The sequence below is a fragment of the Bombus vosnesenskii genome, unplaced genomic scaffold (genome assembly GCF_011952255.1).
Source record: "Bombus vosnesenskii isolate JDL3184/JDL3185 unplaced genomic scaffold, Bvos_JDL3184-5_v1.1 scf7180000013314, whole genome shotgun sequence".
In the NCBI taxonomy this organism is placed as follows: Eukaryota; Metazoa; Arthropoda; class Insecta; order Hymenoptera; family Apidae; genus Bombus; species Bombus vosnesenskii.
Window position 1 is genome coordinate 5,280,920 of NW_022882960.1, and position 15,796 is coordinate 5,296,715.

Sequence of the window (15,796 nt, forward strand, 5' to 3'; positions counted from 1 at the left end):
TGTTTTTATTGTAAATCATGCCACGTTTCTTTCAAATTTACCGTACAGAGAAAACGAAGACATCCAATAAAACTTTTTTCCACGGATATATAGGTACTTTGGAAACATTATGAGTAGGTTCACTGTAGAAATAAAGGTCCGTAGCAGACAAATTGAATGGCGCGCGAGCACGCAACGAATGGAGATGTTCGTATATGCACGTGGGCGTGTATAAACGTTCGGTCAGTGAAATCGACGACGTGCAAACCTAGAGAACACGATGTTTAGAAATACCACACGAACAAACAGACGACGTACAGCAAAACGAAGAGTCCGAACTGTTATCGAGGAAATGGAATATCTCGTGTATAATATATTCGAATCGAAAACGTTTCTGAAAAGGCAACCAGTCGCTTTTGAAATTTACCACAGCGGAGTTTGCGAACGTTTAGAATGTCGTTTCGTAATATTTACGTTGGCAACGTGTGTAGAAGTCGTGGGCAATCCCGAGGAGGAGCAACGCGTAATTTAAGCAGGAGAAACATTGTTCTAGCTAGATAGCTGAATAAAAAATTCTGCATATTTTATGCATTCAATGCACCGCCAACGCGAAACATATTTGTCGTGCTGGCGACAAGTGTTTTCTTTCGCCTTCTCTCGATTGCTATGTCGATAAATATTCCGTTATTTTTGCGTCATCTTCGACACGGTGTATAGACGTTGGTAGCAGTCTTGGATATGGTATGATGATCGAGCTAAGCGTGTTATCCTTTTGAATACATATGCAGGATTGTTTCGCGTGAATTGACTATTTTAACGTTAGAAGTATCAGCGTTTTGTCTGATCTTCGTTATTTATTCGAGGTAATCATCAGACAAAGTAGTTGGTTCTAATTTTAAATACATAGAAATTTACATATTTTTCTGAAGTCAAAATACTGCCAATGATTGTATTTAGAGATAGAGAATAATATTTGTCAAGTTGTCAGAAGATCAATTTAACTCAAATGGTATGAGGTAGTATTAAGTAGTTTCATTATTGAAGCTGGCATAAATGGGTAATGTCAGAAAGTAATTCTTTATAATTTTATTAATTAATTTAATTAAAAAACGAGAAATAGAAAGAAATTCGGTAGACGAGATATCGACAATGTCAATATTTGTCGAAACTTTAGATAAAAGAAAAGTTAAATTACATATAAAGAATATAAAGAATATATCTCATAGGATATTATTCCAAAATTATTTGAAAGTAAAGTTATTCGCATACTAATGTGATGCAACTTTCAGTCTGTGAATATTTTTCTACCGATATTTTTATACATTACGTTACAAACGGACATGGATTGTCTAAAGGAACTTAAACGAACACAAACGTGTGTACAATATAATGCTTTATTCGACATAACACGAATATTATCACACGCGATTGAGATCTCTTTTATTAAACGCCTCTTTTCTTCCACGTTATTCCAAAGCATTCGTGCCATTTCATTTAAGAAATCACATTTTTACATCAACCAACTGAACTATCGCCATACAATTTTCTGTTATTTCCCTTATTAGAGTGCGTAATTTCTATCCGAACGCTTCTGATTGTATCCAATTATTCTAATCTCCGTACAAAACTATTCATCTTAACGAGAGACTAAGAAGAGACTAAGAAGAGACTAAGAAGAGACTAAGAAGAGACTAAGAAGAGACTAAGAAGACGAAAAGTCGGAATATTCTTGTCGATACCAATTAACCGAAACGTCCAATTTAGCGCAGATTCTATTCGAAGCGATTCGCGATACAAACGGGAGAAACGAAAAAACGTAGGGTTTGCTCGGCGTGTCGTAAAAGGATCGACAGATCCTAGAGCATACGCGAGGAAGATTACGCGCGGCGTTCTTCACGATGCCTGCAACCCCTTCTCATTAGAAACTCGTAAAACTCTCGAACGCGGTGTGGTCGTGGATACGAGCGAAAAGGATGAGAAGGGAGACAAGAAAGAGCGAGAGAGGCAGAGAGAGGCAGAGTATACTTGACGAGAGAGATACGAAACGTAGAGTGAAGAGGGAGACGAACGTGGAAACCAGTTTCTTGGGCGTTACTCGATCCAAGGAAGAACGATTTCTTTCCCACGTGGAAACGCCACGGATAAATATACCTGTGGCTCGAGCTCCTTTTATAGGTGTGCGCGATTAGTCACTGGGAATTCACGGGTGCACGTGTGCTTTCTTCTTCTATCGTGGCCTGTTCTGTTCGCCGCGAGTATTTTTAATTATTTCTTGATGGTCGCCGGACGTTGTTGCATTCGATATTAACAGCCCTGATAAATCACTGATGTTACCTTCTTTGGAATACGTTGATACGTTAATAGGAATTAAGAGAAGAATGATTTTAGTTTCCCGAGTTAACGAATAGAGCGAGAAGATGAAATTTGTAGGAGTTGAGCATGGAATTTTTGAGATATCGGAAGAAATTTCATTTGTGAACTAGATTTCCGAGAACGTTCAGGTGAAACAATTGTTCGTGATCTTATGCAATCATAATTGACAAGGTACGTTGCTGGATTAATGAGAAATTGGTATTAGTTAAAGTATTATGAATTGTAAAAATATATTATGTTGTCTATACCTTATTTGTTTCCTTTAAAGTTAGTATGATTTTAAGAAGAAACACAGAGATTAGTTACTTGTTAACTTTTCTTAAACAATAGTAACACGACGCCTTTTGTTTCATAGAAGTAAAACATGGAGATTAATTCATTATTAAATATTTACGATATGGTGAAAAAGATTTGATTCGTTAATTGATTTTAAAATTCATCTAGATTTTTCTTAGTTTCGTTCGTTTTATGTGTAAAGAAATCTGTCTCAAAACAGCCTTTATATCAATAAAGTATCGTTTATATTCTTGCTAAGTCTTACAAATTTTTATATCGAGAAAAGTGAGTTAATGTTACCGCCTAATTCTCGATATAAAAATTCACGATCATACACGATCGGTTTAAAACATTAACATTCTCATAACATCTTCCTAGTTGTACTTGAATAAGCCAATTTTTTACTATATTATATATATTATATTAACTATGAGAATAGAATACTCATTTTCCCATTTTTAAAAGACATATTTATATACCTGTCACGTCAGATAATTTGGAATTTACGAGAGTAATGTATCTTTAGAACGACAGCCACCATTAGCATCTCAACGAAATATTCAAGAATAATGAGCTTCAATTTACTATTTTTACGAGATTCGGATGTACCATATTATTTCATAGCTTATGCAAATGCAAGAAGAAATGACGGAATAATAGTCATCGTGATTGCCTTGATAAGATTCATAGCGTAGAGCTACCTTTCATTCTCGTGTGAAAATTCCACGATCAGATGCACCTGTGGTTCGCGACCCCTTCTTAATTGCATACGAATAGCCGGACTATTTACATTATTACTTAGGTTTCCCGTTTTACAAGCGTTCTTTGCGATAGATCACTCCGCATAACGTTCTACCCGCTTTGAAACTGATACGACTTTCGATCATATTACGAAAAACGGTAAACGATAGATTCATATCTCTTTTCAATTTGAAAATTTCTCAGCTTCTTAAAAGATATTTAGATAACATCTTGCTTTCGAGCTAAGTGAAATCGACTTGCATAAAATACAAGATTATTCTATCTTCTGGAAGTTCCTGTCATTGGTATTACCAACTTATATTACTACAGATATTATCAATTTACAATAAAGTTTATTTAAAGAGACGTAAATGTACACAGGTTCATGGAAATAATCGATTTCGAAGACATCTTTTCGTAGACACCTCTTGTGAATATATCAAATATTTTGAAATTCCATTAATATCGTTGTGAGATTCGGCAATCATTAAATTGGTAAAGTTTGAAGTTAATCTGAAAACAAAAATCATATTTAAACAGTCGATTATCCATTGTATTAATAAAACTCAATATTCAGAGAGACCATCTTTGTCACGTATATGTCTAAGATGGTTATTTATGTCGTACACTAATTTTTTACTATATGTGCATATGTTTGCAATAAATATCTTGTAATCTGTATGTACATTTTCAGATTGGTTTTAAATTTGACCAACATAATGATGACAGTTGCGTCTCATCTCGTGCCTCGTATTAATGAAATATCATGTTTTATACGACACATACGATACGGATATATAAGATTTCTATGGTGAGCTTTCTATTAAACAATCGGTGTACCTCAAAATCATATTCTTCAGAAGAAATTCCGCGATAATTTTAGTCTACTTTGAGCAAAAACTGTATAGAAGAAAAGCAGCAACACAATTTAAATATTTCCATCATATTGCAAGCTCTTCAATTAAATTTAACAATCTCAACGGAACCAATTTTCCGAGAACAAAAACAGTCTGCTCGCGGAAACACAAGCCATTTAAATAGTGAACATCGCAATTCCTCCATCAACCAAAATCTAATTCCAACGCGAAATACCTACGTGGACGAGTTGCATGGAACTGCAATAAAACATGCATAGCGGACCGGTAAATGGGGTCATCTGCCTCGCGATATTCACAGTGGCTGGCCTCTGCGCGTTTCCGTCGGCCAATTCAACGTCCATTCTTCTTCGACGTTTCCGTCGTAACGTAAAAAAGCGACGTAACAATAAAAAAAAAAAGAAAAAAGATGAAAAAAGAGTAACTTCGGTAGTGGGAGGAAGCGAAAGAAACAGAAGGCAAGAGGAGGAGACGTCAGGTTCGTTAACCCATCGCGTACACGGGGCATCCTTGCAGAAATGCAATTCGCCAGCTGACGATGCGCTTAACTGCAACGAAATGATCGTGATGCAGGACGTACGAAGAAAAACGAGAGAGAGAGAGAGAGAGAGAGAGAAGAGAACAGGGGCGAAAAAAACAGGAACGAGAGAAAAGGAAATAAATAGCTGTGAAAGACGGTCAGGATAGAAATAGATATAGATTCTATCGTTATAGAAGCTATATAGATATAGATATAGAGAATAGGATGAAGGAAAGGGAGGAGCATCGATGCATTCGATTTTTAATTTCTAATTATTGCGTAATTACCCTGCACTCAGACCCTTCGGTCGTATCGTGTGTGCAGACCTTATGTCTCGATAGAAGCCCTTAGTTATGGGTTGCGATAATTGCCAATTTCCATCGGGTGTTCTTCTAGCTTCTATTAGCACTCGCGCGTGTGCTGTTCGCATCTAGTTCTCGTAACCTGTGCTCACAAAGCCATAGATGCAGCGTCGAATTTTTATGGTTCTACCGGAAAGTTGTTTCAGTGTGGTTACCCGGGTCTAATCGATTACACGTGCTTTCATTTCGCTGCTACGAATGGAGGAATGTCAGTTTTATCGGCTCGAATGGGCATTCGCGTTGCTTGAAACAAATGTAGATGTAGCTTCATTCAGTCGTAGAGAGGCTGCGATCTTTTTCTGGCATTTTTGAATTATGTATAGAGAACACGGAGTGTTTCGATGTTATAATGTTTAATGTTAGACGATAAAACTTGATTGCCGGCTAGTAAAAATGGAAGGGGAAAAGAATTGTAAATTTATAGACGGAGGAAGGAAGAGAGATGAGCGTGGCGCCTTCAGAAATCACGTAGCCCCAAGAGTAATTAGAGATTCAGCACGGCGGCAATCGAATGATAAAATCTGCATATCTTAGTCACGACCGTAGATACACGTTTATCATAGACAACTTTTATTTGTGCGTCATTAAACTGGTAGCTCCTACTGTACGTAACTAATTGCGTATACCATATCCGAGAGACGAAATTAACCGCGGACGGTTAAAGACCGAATAATAAATCAAGTTGGCCAATTATTAAGCCGAACATTTTCAGAGCGTGGAAAGTAAGCTTCAAGTATATTCCTGCAAGTTTAATTAAATAATTTATCATAGCCGCTCAACGCTATAGAAATTAAAAAGTCACGGGCTATAGAGAGCAAAAGTTACAATTTCTTATCTTCATTCTTGTATACTCTTGTGATGTGTTTAAACTAAGTCGTGGAATACCAATTGTTTTTATCGAGTTCTACCATTAGCAATTTTGTTAAATTTTACTTTACAATGATTACAGTTTAGTTTGTGAAATTAATGCGTAAATATTTTAAATTAGTATAGCAGAAATTATATAATAAGTTCCAATCGTTTTTTAAAGCTTTAATCTTATATCATAAATCATTCTTTAAGAAAATATATCAGATTTCGAACCTTAATATTTCTATCGAGCACAATATTTTATATAAGAAATCTTCAAAAATCTTTCATTTCATAAATTCCTGTTCTAATTTCTAATAATTTTTCAATTATGTCACATCGAACATTGATACAATCATTGAATATTACTTACAATGAATAATCTCTATGCCAACACATAATCATCAATGAAAGATCCTGATTTAACATTTCGTTAACATTAATACTTCAAGGAACAATACACGTCGTCGTCATTCAATGAATCGAATTCTTCTTAATTTCTCAGAAAAAAAGGATTAGTTTTATTCTCATTAATATAACGAAGAAAATATTTAACAATGTTTGGTGCAAAGTAATTCTCAGCATATTTTTATTTACATGACTTTATTGAAACGATTACAGATCACTTAGATCACGATTAGAGAGACTTCCAAGATCAGTTAGTTTATAGTGTCCGAAATGTATTAAAGCCTTAGTCTCTTATCTAGGAAGTTTGATTTAACTCTTCGTTAACTATTTTTGCGGAATGTACACTTACACTAAATATCTCATAGCTCCAATATACATAAATATCATCAATCATGATAATCGAATCTCATAACACTGCTAATGAAACTTCAAAATATCCTATATAATACACATAATACACCGCTGGCCATAAGTATTATGAGACTTACTCGCTATATCCATTGGAGAACCGAAACAAAATTTATTTTTTATTTAGTACTTGATGCTATAAGGCACACGTAATGTAAATAAAATAGCTAGGAATTTATGTACATTTATAACAAGATATCTAGAAATTTATAGCAATAAGGTACTTAGCTTTATAACAAGATATCTGGGAAATAAAAGCGAGAAAAAGTATTCAATTTGTATTAAACATCAGTAGGTGTTCTAATATGTACTTATAGCCAGTAGTGTAATATTCATAAAAGGTTTTTACACTACGTTCGAATATATTCGTGATCTACCTGAATTGCTATATACATATATCCCTACACCGTGCCACAACATCCTCAATAATTTCTTCCAACTATTAACCAACCTCCTCTCCATTTACCCCCACATCGAACCCAATTAAACCAAGCTGAACCTCGATGTGAGCGTCGCTTAATCCGAGACGGGCGCAAATCATCGGGATCGCAGTCGGTGCAGGCAATATCCACTTTGTAATCCGTGCACAGGCCGGCCGTACTGTGCACGGATGCACGAGGAATCGCAGGTAGATGCACACCGGCAGCCCGGATTCCTAGGTGTGCGCATCTCCACGGTGCGCTCATGCTGCACATGCAACACGAGACTATCTGATTCCACGGCGGAAGTCCTGTTCTTGCTCAATAACCTAGGCGATCCGCGGAGAATAATAATTGTTCCAGAGGGGTCCTGGTCTCTCTCTCTCTCTCTCTCTCTATCTCTATCTCTATCTCTATCTATCTAGCTATTTATCTTTCTCTCTGTGTGTAGAAATACAGCAGGTGGAAAATGCTGGTTGCGGCAACTCGTCTCTGGATTTGTGGCCATCGTCGTCGTAGCTCTTGTTGTTTGCCGGATACGAAATGAAATTTCTTGATATTTGCGCGCGATGGGGTTGCTGGCGATTTACCCGGGGAAAATTCAAATCGGTTTTGTTACGATGAACGCGGAATACGTGAAACGAATCCGACGATCCTTATCACGGACGCGGGAATTATCATAATTGTAATTGACGTCGAGTCGGTGAACGGCATTCGATTCTTTGTAGTTTAATCAGAGACTGAGGGGAACCACGCCAGGTCTTTTAATAATTTTGCTTTATTGACCAGAAACGGAGGAGGTTTAATGAATTGCTTGAGATACTCGTGTACAGTGGTATGTAGCAGTGCATTCCCCTAATATAAAATAAACTATATCGTATTTTAATTTCATTAAAATCCTTGTCACCGATCGTCGAAACTGATAAACTTAATATGAAACGATCTAGTAATTAATATACAAAATAACATATATAGGCTGCAGACGAAGAAGTTGTTGATCAATTTTATGTTACAAAGTTGTCTGTAGATTTTGCAAATAAACCTGTGTTTTTTTATCTTCTCGAAAATTTTCAAAATATAACTCGTAATACTAATTGCAACGTTATAAATAGTAAAATATTACATGCTTTAGTAACTGTACCTTTGGCTTTGTCAATTTATCAAGTAGTTTTAAGAGATTTACACCCTTGGACAGATAATCTTCGTTCCGATTATGTCATATTAAAATTCACCTGTTTAATCGGAATGTGACATTAATATCAGAAACTCAACAAAGATCAACTTGTCATGTCTTCCTTCTGTAATCTGCGTATGCAAAGCATCTTATAATCCATTACAAGATCTGTAATTAAGCTTCCAAAAAAAAAAGTCAAAAGCAATTCGGTTTTATCTTCGATAGCACATCTCTTTCGTGGAATTTGAACTAAAAGTAGATTCTCATGTTCGATGTAATGATTCTCGTGATTTATTTAATCGGAAAAATGACAGATAGTCATAACGCCTTCGGACGGCTCATAATTTTTGGAAACCGATTCGTAACAGCTCCAGATGGATGGCCGATAATCGAAATGGGATAATAAATATCTTTCAAATTAGCCGATCGGTCGCAGGTGTATTACAGGTGCAATACCTGTCGCCAGGAATGACCGTGCATATGGGGCAGGTGATCTTCTCGAAGAAAAGTTCCCTCAGTGATCTAGAATCGATCTTGATGAGTTCTTCACGGGCTAATGCATCGATAACGAGCACCGACGCCTTAAATTTCGTTGTAGTCGTCGTTTCGACTTCGATTATCCAATCGTCATCTCCCTCTTCCTCTTTAACACCCTTTGAATCCGTAAGGATTCTCACGATTAGCTACGCACGGGTTGTCATATTTTACTAAAGTATTATGTTATGTTGTTCCAAAACAATTTAGATAAAAATATAGGGGAGGATTCACCCTTTTTGGTAATTGGAATTTCAAATTCAAAATTTCTGTTACGTGCGTGATGGGTCACCTGCTGTTGTGAAATATGAACGATTGTTATAATTGTCTGGGTTGTGTTGGCGGAATGTGTTCTGTATATTTAACTTGAAGAATATGAAAGAAGGATACGATAAGTAATATCTCTTATTTTTGGTAGGAAAGCAATTTTAAAATTTAATATGTAGTTGTACGCATTACCAAAATTTTCTTTTTATTTGTTTTTGAAGGGGAAAAGGTGTTGCTCCACCCTCTTTGTAATTTTAGAAATATTACTTGGCATAGTATTAAAATATTGAAGCCAGTTGCAACTTTGCTTTTTGCAAAACTTCATCAACTTAAAAGCTATTTTTCACTTCTTCTTTCTAGAAAGAATTTCTATAAAATACTTCCATTTCTACTTGTATTATTAGAAAAACATATACTACTGGCAGTCTGCGTATCTTCAGACGTTTGCGAGAAATTTAAAAATGCAAGATTGCACATAATACACGGAATAAAACATTCCATACACGTAAACAATTCAAAATACAGTATTCGTCAGAATCTTCAGTGAGTGAAACAAATCTCTGCCTAGATTCTATTGCTTTAACTATGTTCACAAAAACGTGAATCGCCATAAGCACAACTATACTGAAATACTCTGCACTTTTCGATGACTCTTATTCTCGATTGTTCGGGTTTCAACCGCGTTATTAGTATGTTGTACTTTGTGAAGTGAAGTGGAATTCACAAAACGTTGAAACAAAGAATCAGGAATATGTCATCTAATCATCGTGAAAGTATAAAATCTAAAATTCTTCCAATTCATAACGATCTTTTCTCCAAACACCCTTCCTAGTTTCACACACGACTTTCACTCTCGTTTTAAAGTTCCACCGTTGAATACTCGAAATTCTGCAACTTTCTCCAGCGCGCATTTAAAACCTGTCTCTAATCGCAACAAGGTAGAGATTTCGAGAAAAAGTTCGTAATGGAAGACGGAAGTGAAACGGGACGAAACAGAGGCGGCGACGGACGGCGCTAATTATCGATCATTATGCGCGCTGTGGGCGGGTAATTGGGATTTATGTTCTCCACGATAATCCACGAGTAATATGGAAGAGAGGGTGAAGGAGTAAAGGCGAACGAGGGCGGCGAAAGTCCGACTTAATGTACCACAGGTTTCGTTTAATTGTTATTTACGTGAAACGATCACGCTATTCTCGGGATCGAAAGGTGGCAGGAGTGCAGAACAAGTGGAACAGATAGAGATAGGCAGGTAGGCACATTGTTGAGAGAAAAAGAGAAAGAGAGAGAAAGGGAAACTGGCTGATTTACTGAACTAATTCGCGACAATTATCAGGTGGAAGAAATAGTAGCCCGAATCACGCGGATCTGTAAATCTTTCGAATGCCTCTCGCGACTCGTGTAATTCGACTGTGTGTACACGCACACAAAGAAGATTTCGTTGATATCGCAGAAAATAACGAACGAGGATTTTTATTTTTTATGACAGGATTACTTACGAGAAGAAATTATTTTGATGCGTGTGGTAGATAGTGAGTTGGATATTTCTACATTTACTTTAGCCTTTTAACTATTTCCGCGTTTCTTAGGTCTTGCGCGCGGCAATGGTTGCAATTTATTATAATAAGAGGAGAGGATGTAGCTGTTGTGTTGTTGGTGCGAGGCAAGATGATAGATGGAGAAATGGAAAGACGTGATTTTGACGATTTTTTAGGTTATGAATGTGTTTAGCGATATTTAAAGATTGTTACGTGAGCGTGGAAGATCACGTACAGAAGAATATAAATGGAAAGAGACTCTTAAGTATTTATTACTCGACATACTGCAATGTAAGCACAATGCAATATGTCAGCAGGAGATCTTTAAATAATTTTTCATTAGAAACTTACGTACAAGTCAGGATACTATCGAATACATAATAAGTTATTCAATAATTCTGATATTTTTGAGATGCACTTTGATAAAAAAAAAAAAAGTACATTAAGGATTGATTTCAAATTGATATTTAAGAATACATATATGTAGATTTGTTATAAATATTTATCAAGCCTAGTGTGAAGTTTTTCTTCCTAACATATTTACAATACAAAATTTACGATATTTACAATAAAAAATTATCAATTTACATTATCAACACAAGATTTAGAATCAATACAGATCATAAGAAATAAGCTATGGAAAATCCTGCAAAAATATCAATTTATCATACATATATGTATTGTCGATTAATAATGCTGATAATGTCAATAAACGTCGAACAACATTAAATTTCAATATTTTTCTGATATCAAAGTTAATATATAATATTTCCAAAATAAATTAAAATCAAAGGAGAGGTCACAGTCATCGATTCCGATAAAATTTTTTCTGTCGAATCTAGAGCAAAAAATAAGCCATGTTCTCTTTTTTAAAAACCATTTACCTTTAAAAACCTCTTAGCATAAAGAATTTTTAGACGTGTTTAGTAACAATTTTCAGTGTGTAAAACATATCGTGGAAAACAAACCTAACTTTTACATAATTATCTTTATTACTTCTTAAAATATTACATGTTTGTAGAAATGGAAATACAGCCACCTCATTATCTGTATTCTGAAGAAAATTCAAGGGTACAGCACGAGTTGCCCCACCGTATCAGAAAGTATTTTATAACAATCCTCGTCTCATCAAATTACAAAACAGCAAACAGATAAAAGAACGAACGTCTGATACAATGATTTCGCATCGTTTATACGGAGCGTCTGTACCTTACGCTTTTTTCCGGTTAGCGTGTCGCCGTCAGACGAAATGCCGGAAGTTTCGATACCGGCTATTCGCCGGTGTAAAAGCCACGACAACACCGAGCAATCTACCGGGCAATAAAATCGGCGACAAGCAGTGAATTCGTGACACGACGACCATAAAGGGATTTATGCGCACGTTCGAAAAGTACGGGCGACGAGGTCGTCGACTACACGGCCACGACCACGGACAAGAAGAAGATACGATAGCAAACGATAATGATAGCTAGTCTCCTGTTACTCTTGCCCTCGAGTTTCATCATAGAATCTTGCAAAAGTCTCGACAAGCATAAATTTTGTCATAAATAAGCATTGCACTTTGCGAATGTGTCCCGTTTATAATCTGGAAAAATCCTCAAAATCACGTCTTTTCATTTCTCCAGTCGTTACGCAAGCAGATACAGACGATAATTACGAACCTGATAATGGTTGAGCCAACTAAGCCAACCGATCACGATATTTGCGATGTAGAAGGAATATTAAACGTTTCTCGAGAATATTTATGAATTGAAATTATCTCTACTAGAAGTTGCTTGTTCCGTTTAAACGATTAACAGGAGTACAAGTCGAGTGTGGCTACATGGCGAAATACGGTATGACGTTTTATGGCTTCTAGGAGCCTGACTGAGGAATATTGTTCCCGGGAAGTGGACCTGGATGTGGTTCGTGGTTGGGAGAATGTAGAGAGAGTTGGAGATTTTTGTGTTAGAGTGTGGAAGGAATTATGATGCAGGTTATGACGAAGTTGGTGTGCCTTTGGTATATTTCGATGTTTCGAGTATAGAACGATCGATGGAAAATGTAGTTACGTGCGAATGAATTTTTAACGTTTGAAGAATGAAAGGAAAATTTAGTTGATCTTTTGGAGACATCGATAAGCTCGAATTCTTACGAGATACTTTATTTAAGGCACTATTCGTAAAACCAAACATATTTCTCTCCTTCTTTATCATCAGTATCAAAATTCTAAGAAACTTTTGACAAAGATTATATAGAAAAAAAATCAATTCTAATTCTTCTTTATACGCAACAACAATAACAACAACGATCTTTATAATCTAAATCGAACATAAATCAAGAATTTACAAACTTACAGATTAACAATAAAAACAGACTAATAACACTTTGGCAATTCATTCAGTATCGTTATTACATTTGTAACGTGAAACAATCGATTATCAGATATTTTCAAATGTTTCAAAGAAATTCGAATATTTGAAATAAAAAGATTGGATCAAATTCAACTGGAAACCTAACCAGCCCCTATATTCTTCATATTGGAGACACAAGCAACAGTAACAGAGGAAACAAACGCGAGAAGAACACTGACATATCGCGTGTTATCGAGAGACAGAGGAACGGCATCCTTTCGAAAATGAAAGAATTCTGATGGCTTTTTTCCTGCTTTTGTTCCGCGCATCGATTCCGTCGAGCATTCGTATCCCGACAACTATTTTACAAACCACCATTGAAACAGTACTGTGTGGATCTACGCTCTCTGTGTCGATGTGTACGTGTTTAAGATCCGGTATCGAGAGGGATGACGAGAGAGCGAAGAGAGAAAGGAAAAGGGACTGACGCAGTGCGCTGGAAGGATCAGAAAGCCAAAGATCCCGAAGACAGGCACAAAGGGCAGACACGGCAAAGAAATTGCATCGCACGCTAAATCTCGGACGTCAATGCAACCGCCTAATCAATCTTCAATCGACACGATTGATTCTCTCCCCTTTCAACCGGCGACTACTTGATCTCGACGCTTCTCTTCGTCGACGACCTCTACCATCTCGACGTCCCCCGGAAGCTGCACCTCTCTGCTCTTAATGCACGCTCGTGTAATGCTCGTCGATAATGACAGGAAAGAGCGTGAGTGGCAAAAAATATGCAGATAAAGTCTTTACAGTGAAGACTTGTTTGATAGATTTTTATAAACTTTTAAATTCTTCATAGAATTCTGGTTTGACATGCGGATAAATATAGAGCATTTCACAGAACTGGTTTAGTGATATCTTTAGGAATGGTTACGCGTACAAAAGAATCTTATGGAACAATATATGGATAAAGAGTACTTTTAAATGTGAAGATGTGCCTGATAAATTTTGTTTGGCTTTCGAATAATGGATGTAATTTTAGTTTGACATACAGACAAGCACATAAAGTATTTCGCAGTACTTGTCTAGCGATAATTAAATTTAAAATTGTTATACGTATAAAAGAATATTGCAAGGCGATGCCAAATATTGTTGAGAGGAATATACGCAGTGCAAGTGTTCCTCTAAACCTTCTGACTATTTTGGTTTAGATTTTTATCACAACTTTGCAACAACTACTTTCTTGTACGAGTATTATAGCGTGTAGTATAAATAAAATTTAATCACGATAAGATAAGGACTTTTAATAGGCAACAAATATTAAATGAATCTTTCAGCATATCATCGTAATGAATAGAAAGTTGAAATTCGAGAAAGGATTAGATAATAATTCATTGAAAAAGAATTTTTTGTCTAGCGGTATCGACTTCTAATGGCCTTTAAGAAGCCTTATGCAACTTTTTTTGTTACAAATTGAATTATGTTTTTAAAATTGTTTCGTATCTATACGTATATTCTATATCGTTAGTTCTTCTCGTTTAAAATCCATCTTACATTTAATATAACAATGTGTAACTATATTCAAAATAGCCATATCTCTCTTTCATTAATCCTTGATAACATCTTTTCGATCCATCCAGCAAAATACAAAATCTTTAACATTTAATTCTGCGTTGTCCAATAAAGTCGTTCGTGGTAGCAGATTGAAATTTCACGCGATTCAATCTCTCGAGCCTACCGATATATTCTACACATACTCAAATGCAAAAAAAAAAAATCAAAGAAATTCTTTTCTCTTTTCAATAAGTCACAGGGCACGGTAGCAATTCCTGGGCGATTTGACGTGAAATGGTTCGCGCCTGTTCGTCGTCGATCAGCAATTGAGCAAACAGCGAGTGTTAATAAAACGCGTCGAACGCAGCCAATCCGATTACGGGCTTGAAATGTTCACGTATCGAGGCATTCGTCGCCCGGCTCGAAACTCATTTTAATCCCGTTACCGGCCGCGTGATTTACGAGCTCTCCATGTAAATTGCCTCATTCTCGAATGTCTAATAAAACGTAGAAAAATCGTGCAAACTCACCGCGCCGATTTCTCGCCCTCGTAACCCTGCAGGCTCCTGTGTTCATCCAAATAGTCGAAGAGGTTTTCCAACTCGGTGAGCTGTTCGTTCCTCGCAGCGGTCGTCTCCTTCAGGATCTGCAAGAGAAAGGAGGAACCGGTCGTCAGGACACGTGGTTACGATTCATGGTTAACCGGTTAATTCGATGTAAAAAGGATTGATAGGCGCCACGAGTTATTGTCTCGAACGGTGACTGGCTGAGTGTCTATTCGTGAAAATTTTTAAGAAATTGAATATCTTGTCCCGAATAGAGAGGCAAGAAGGCGTGGAAGCGAAAGGAATCGTTAAAAAGAAAATATAAATATAGTATGGAATTGTACTGTTGGGATGTTTATTGTGACCTTTTACTATAACCTATCACCTTTATTTTCTTCGTGAATATCGTTATTTTGTAATAATTTCTTATAGTTTCGAGCTTTGGATATTGATATCGATTAATATTTTTCTATTGGAAGTATCAAGGAGATTATTTAAATTCTTCTTGACTTACAAAATTAAAACTATGAGATAAATATCTTTTAGTATCTCTTTCACGTGTCATAATAAAGGAAGATATCTCAATGAACTTTTACCGATTAATTTAATTGGTTAACTGATACAATACTTTCTTACCAGATACA

The 15,796-nt window shown here is 36.2% G+C and overlaps 1 protein-coding gene across 2 annotated transcripts in view; it reads right to left on the reverse strand.

Moving 5' to 3' along the window:
* Positions 1 to 15,796, reverse strand: part of LOC117235097 (UPF0489 protein C5orf22 homolog) — a 1,027,617-nt gene that overhangs the window by 140,496 nt on the left and 871,325 nt on the right. For both annotated transcript variants that reach the window (XM_033496821.1, XM_033496820.1), the window contains one exon: positions 15,138 to 15,253. In XM_033496821.1, coding sequence (XP_033352712.1) covers positions 15,138 to 15,253 — 116 coding nt within the window. The remainder of the gene's footprint in view (positions 1 to 15,137; positions 15,254 to 15,796) is intronic.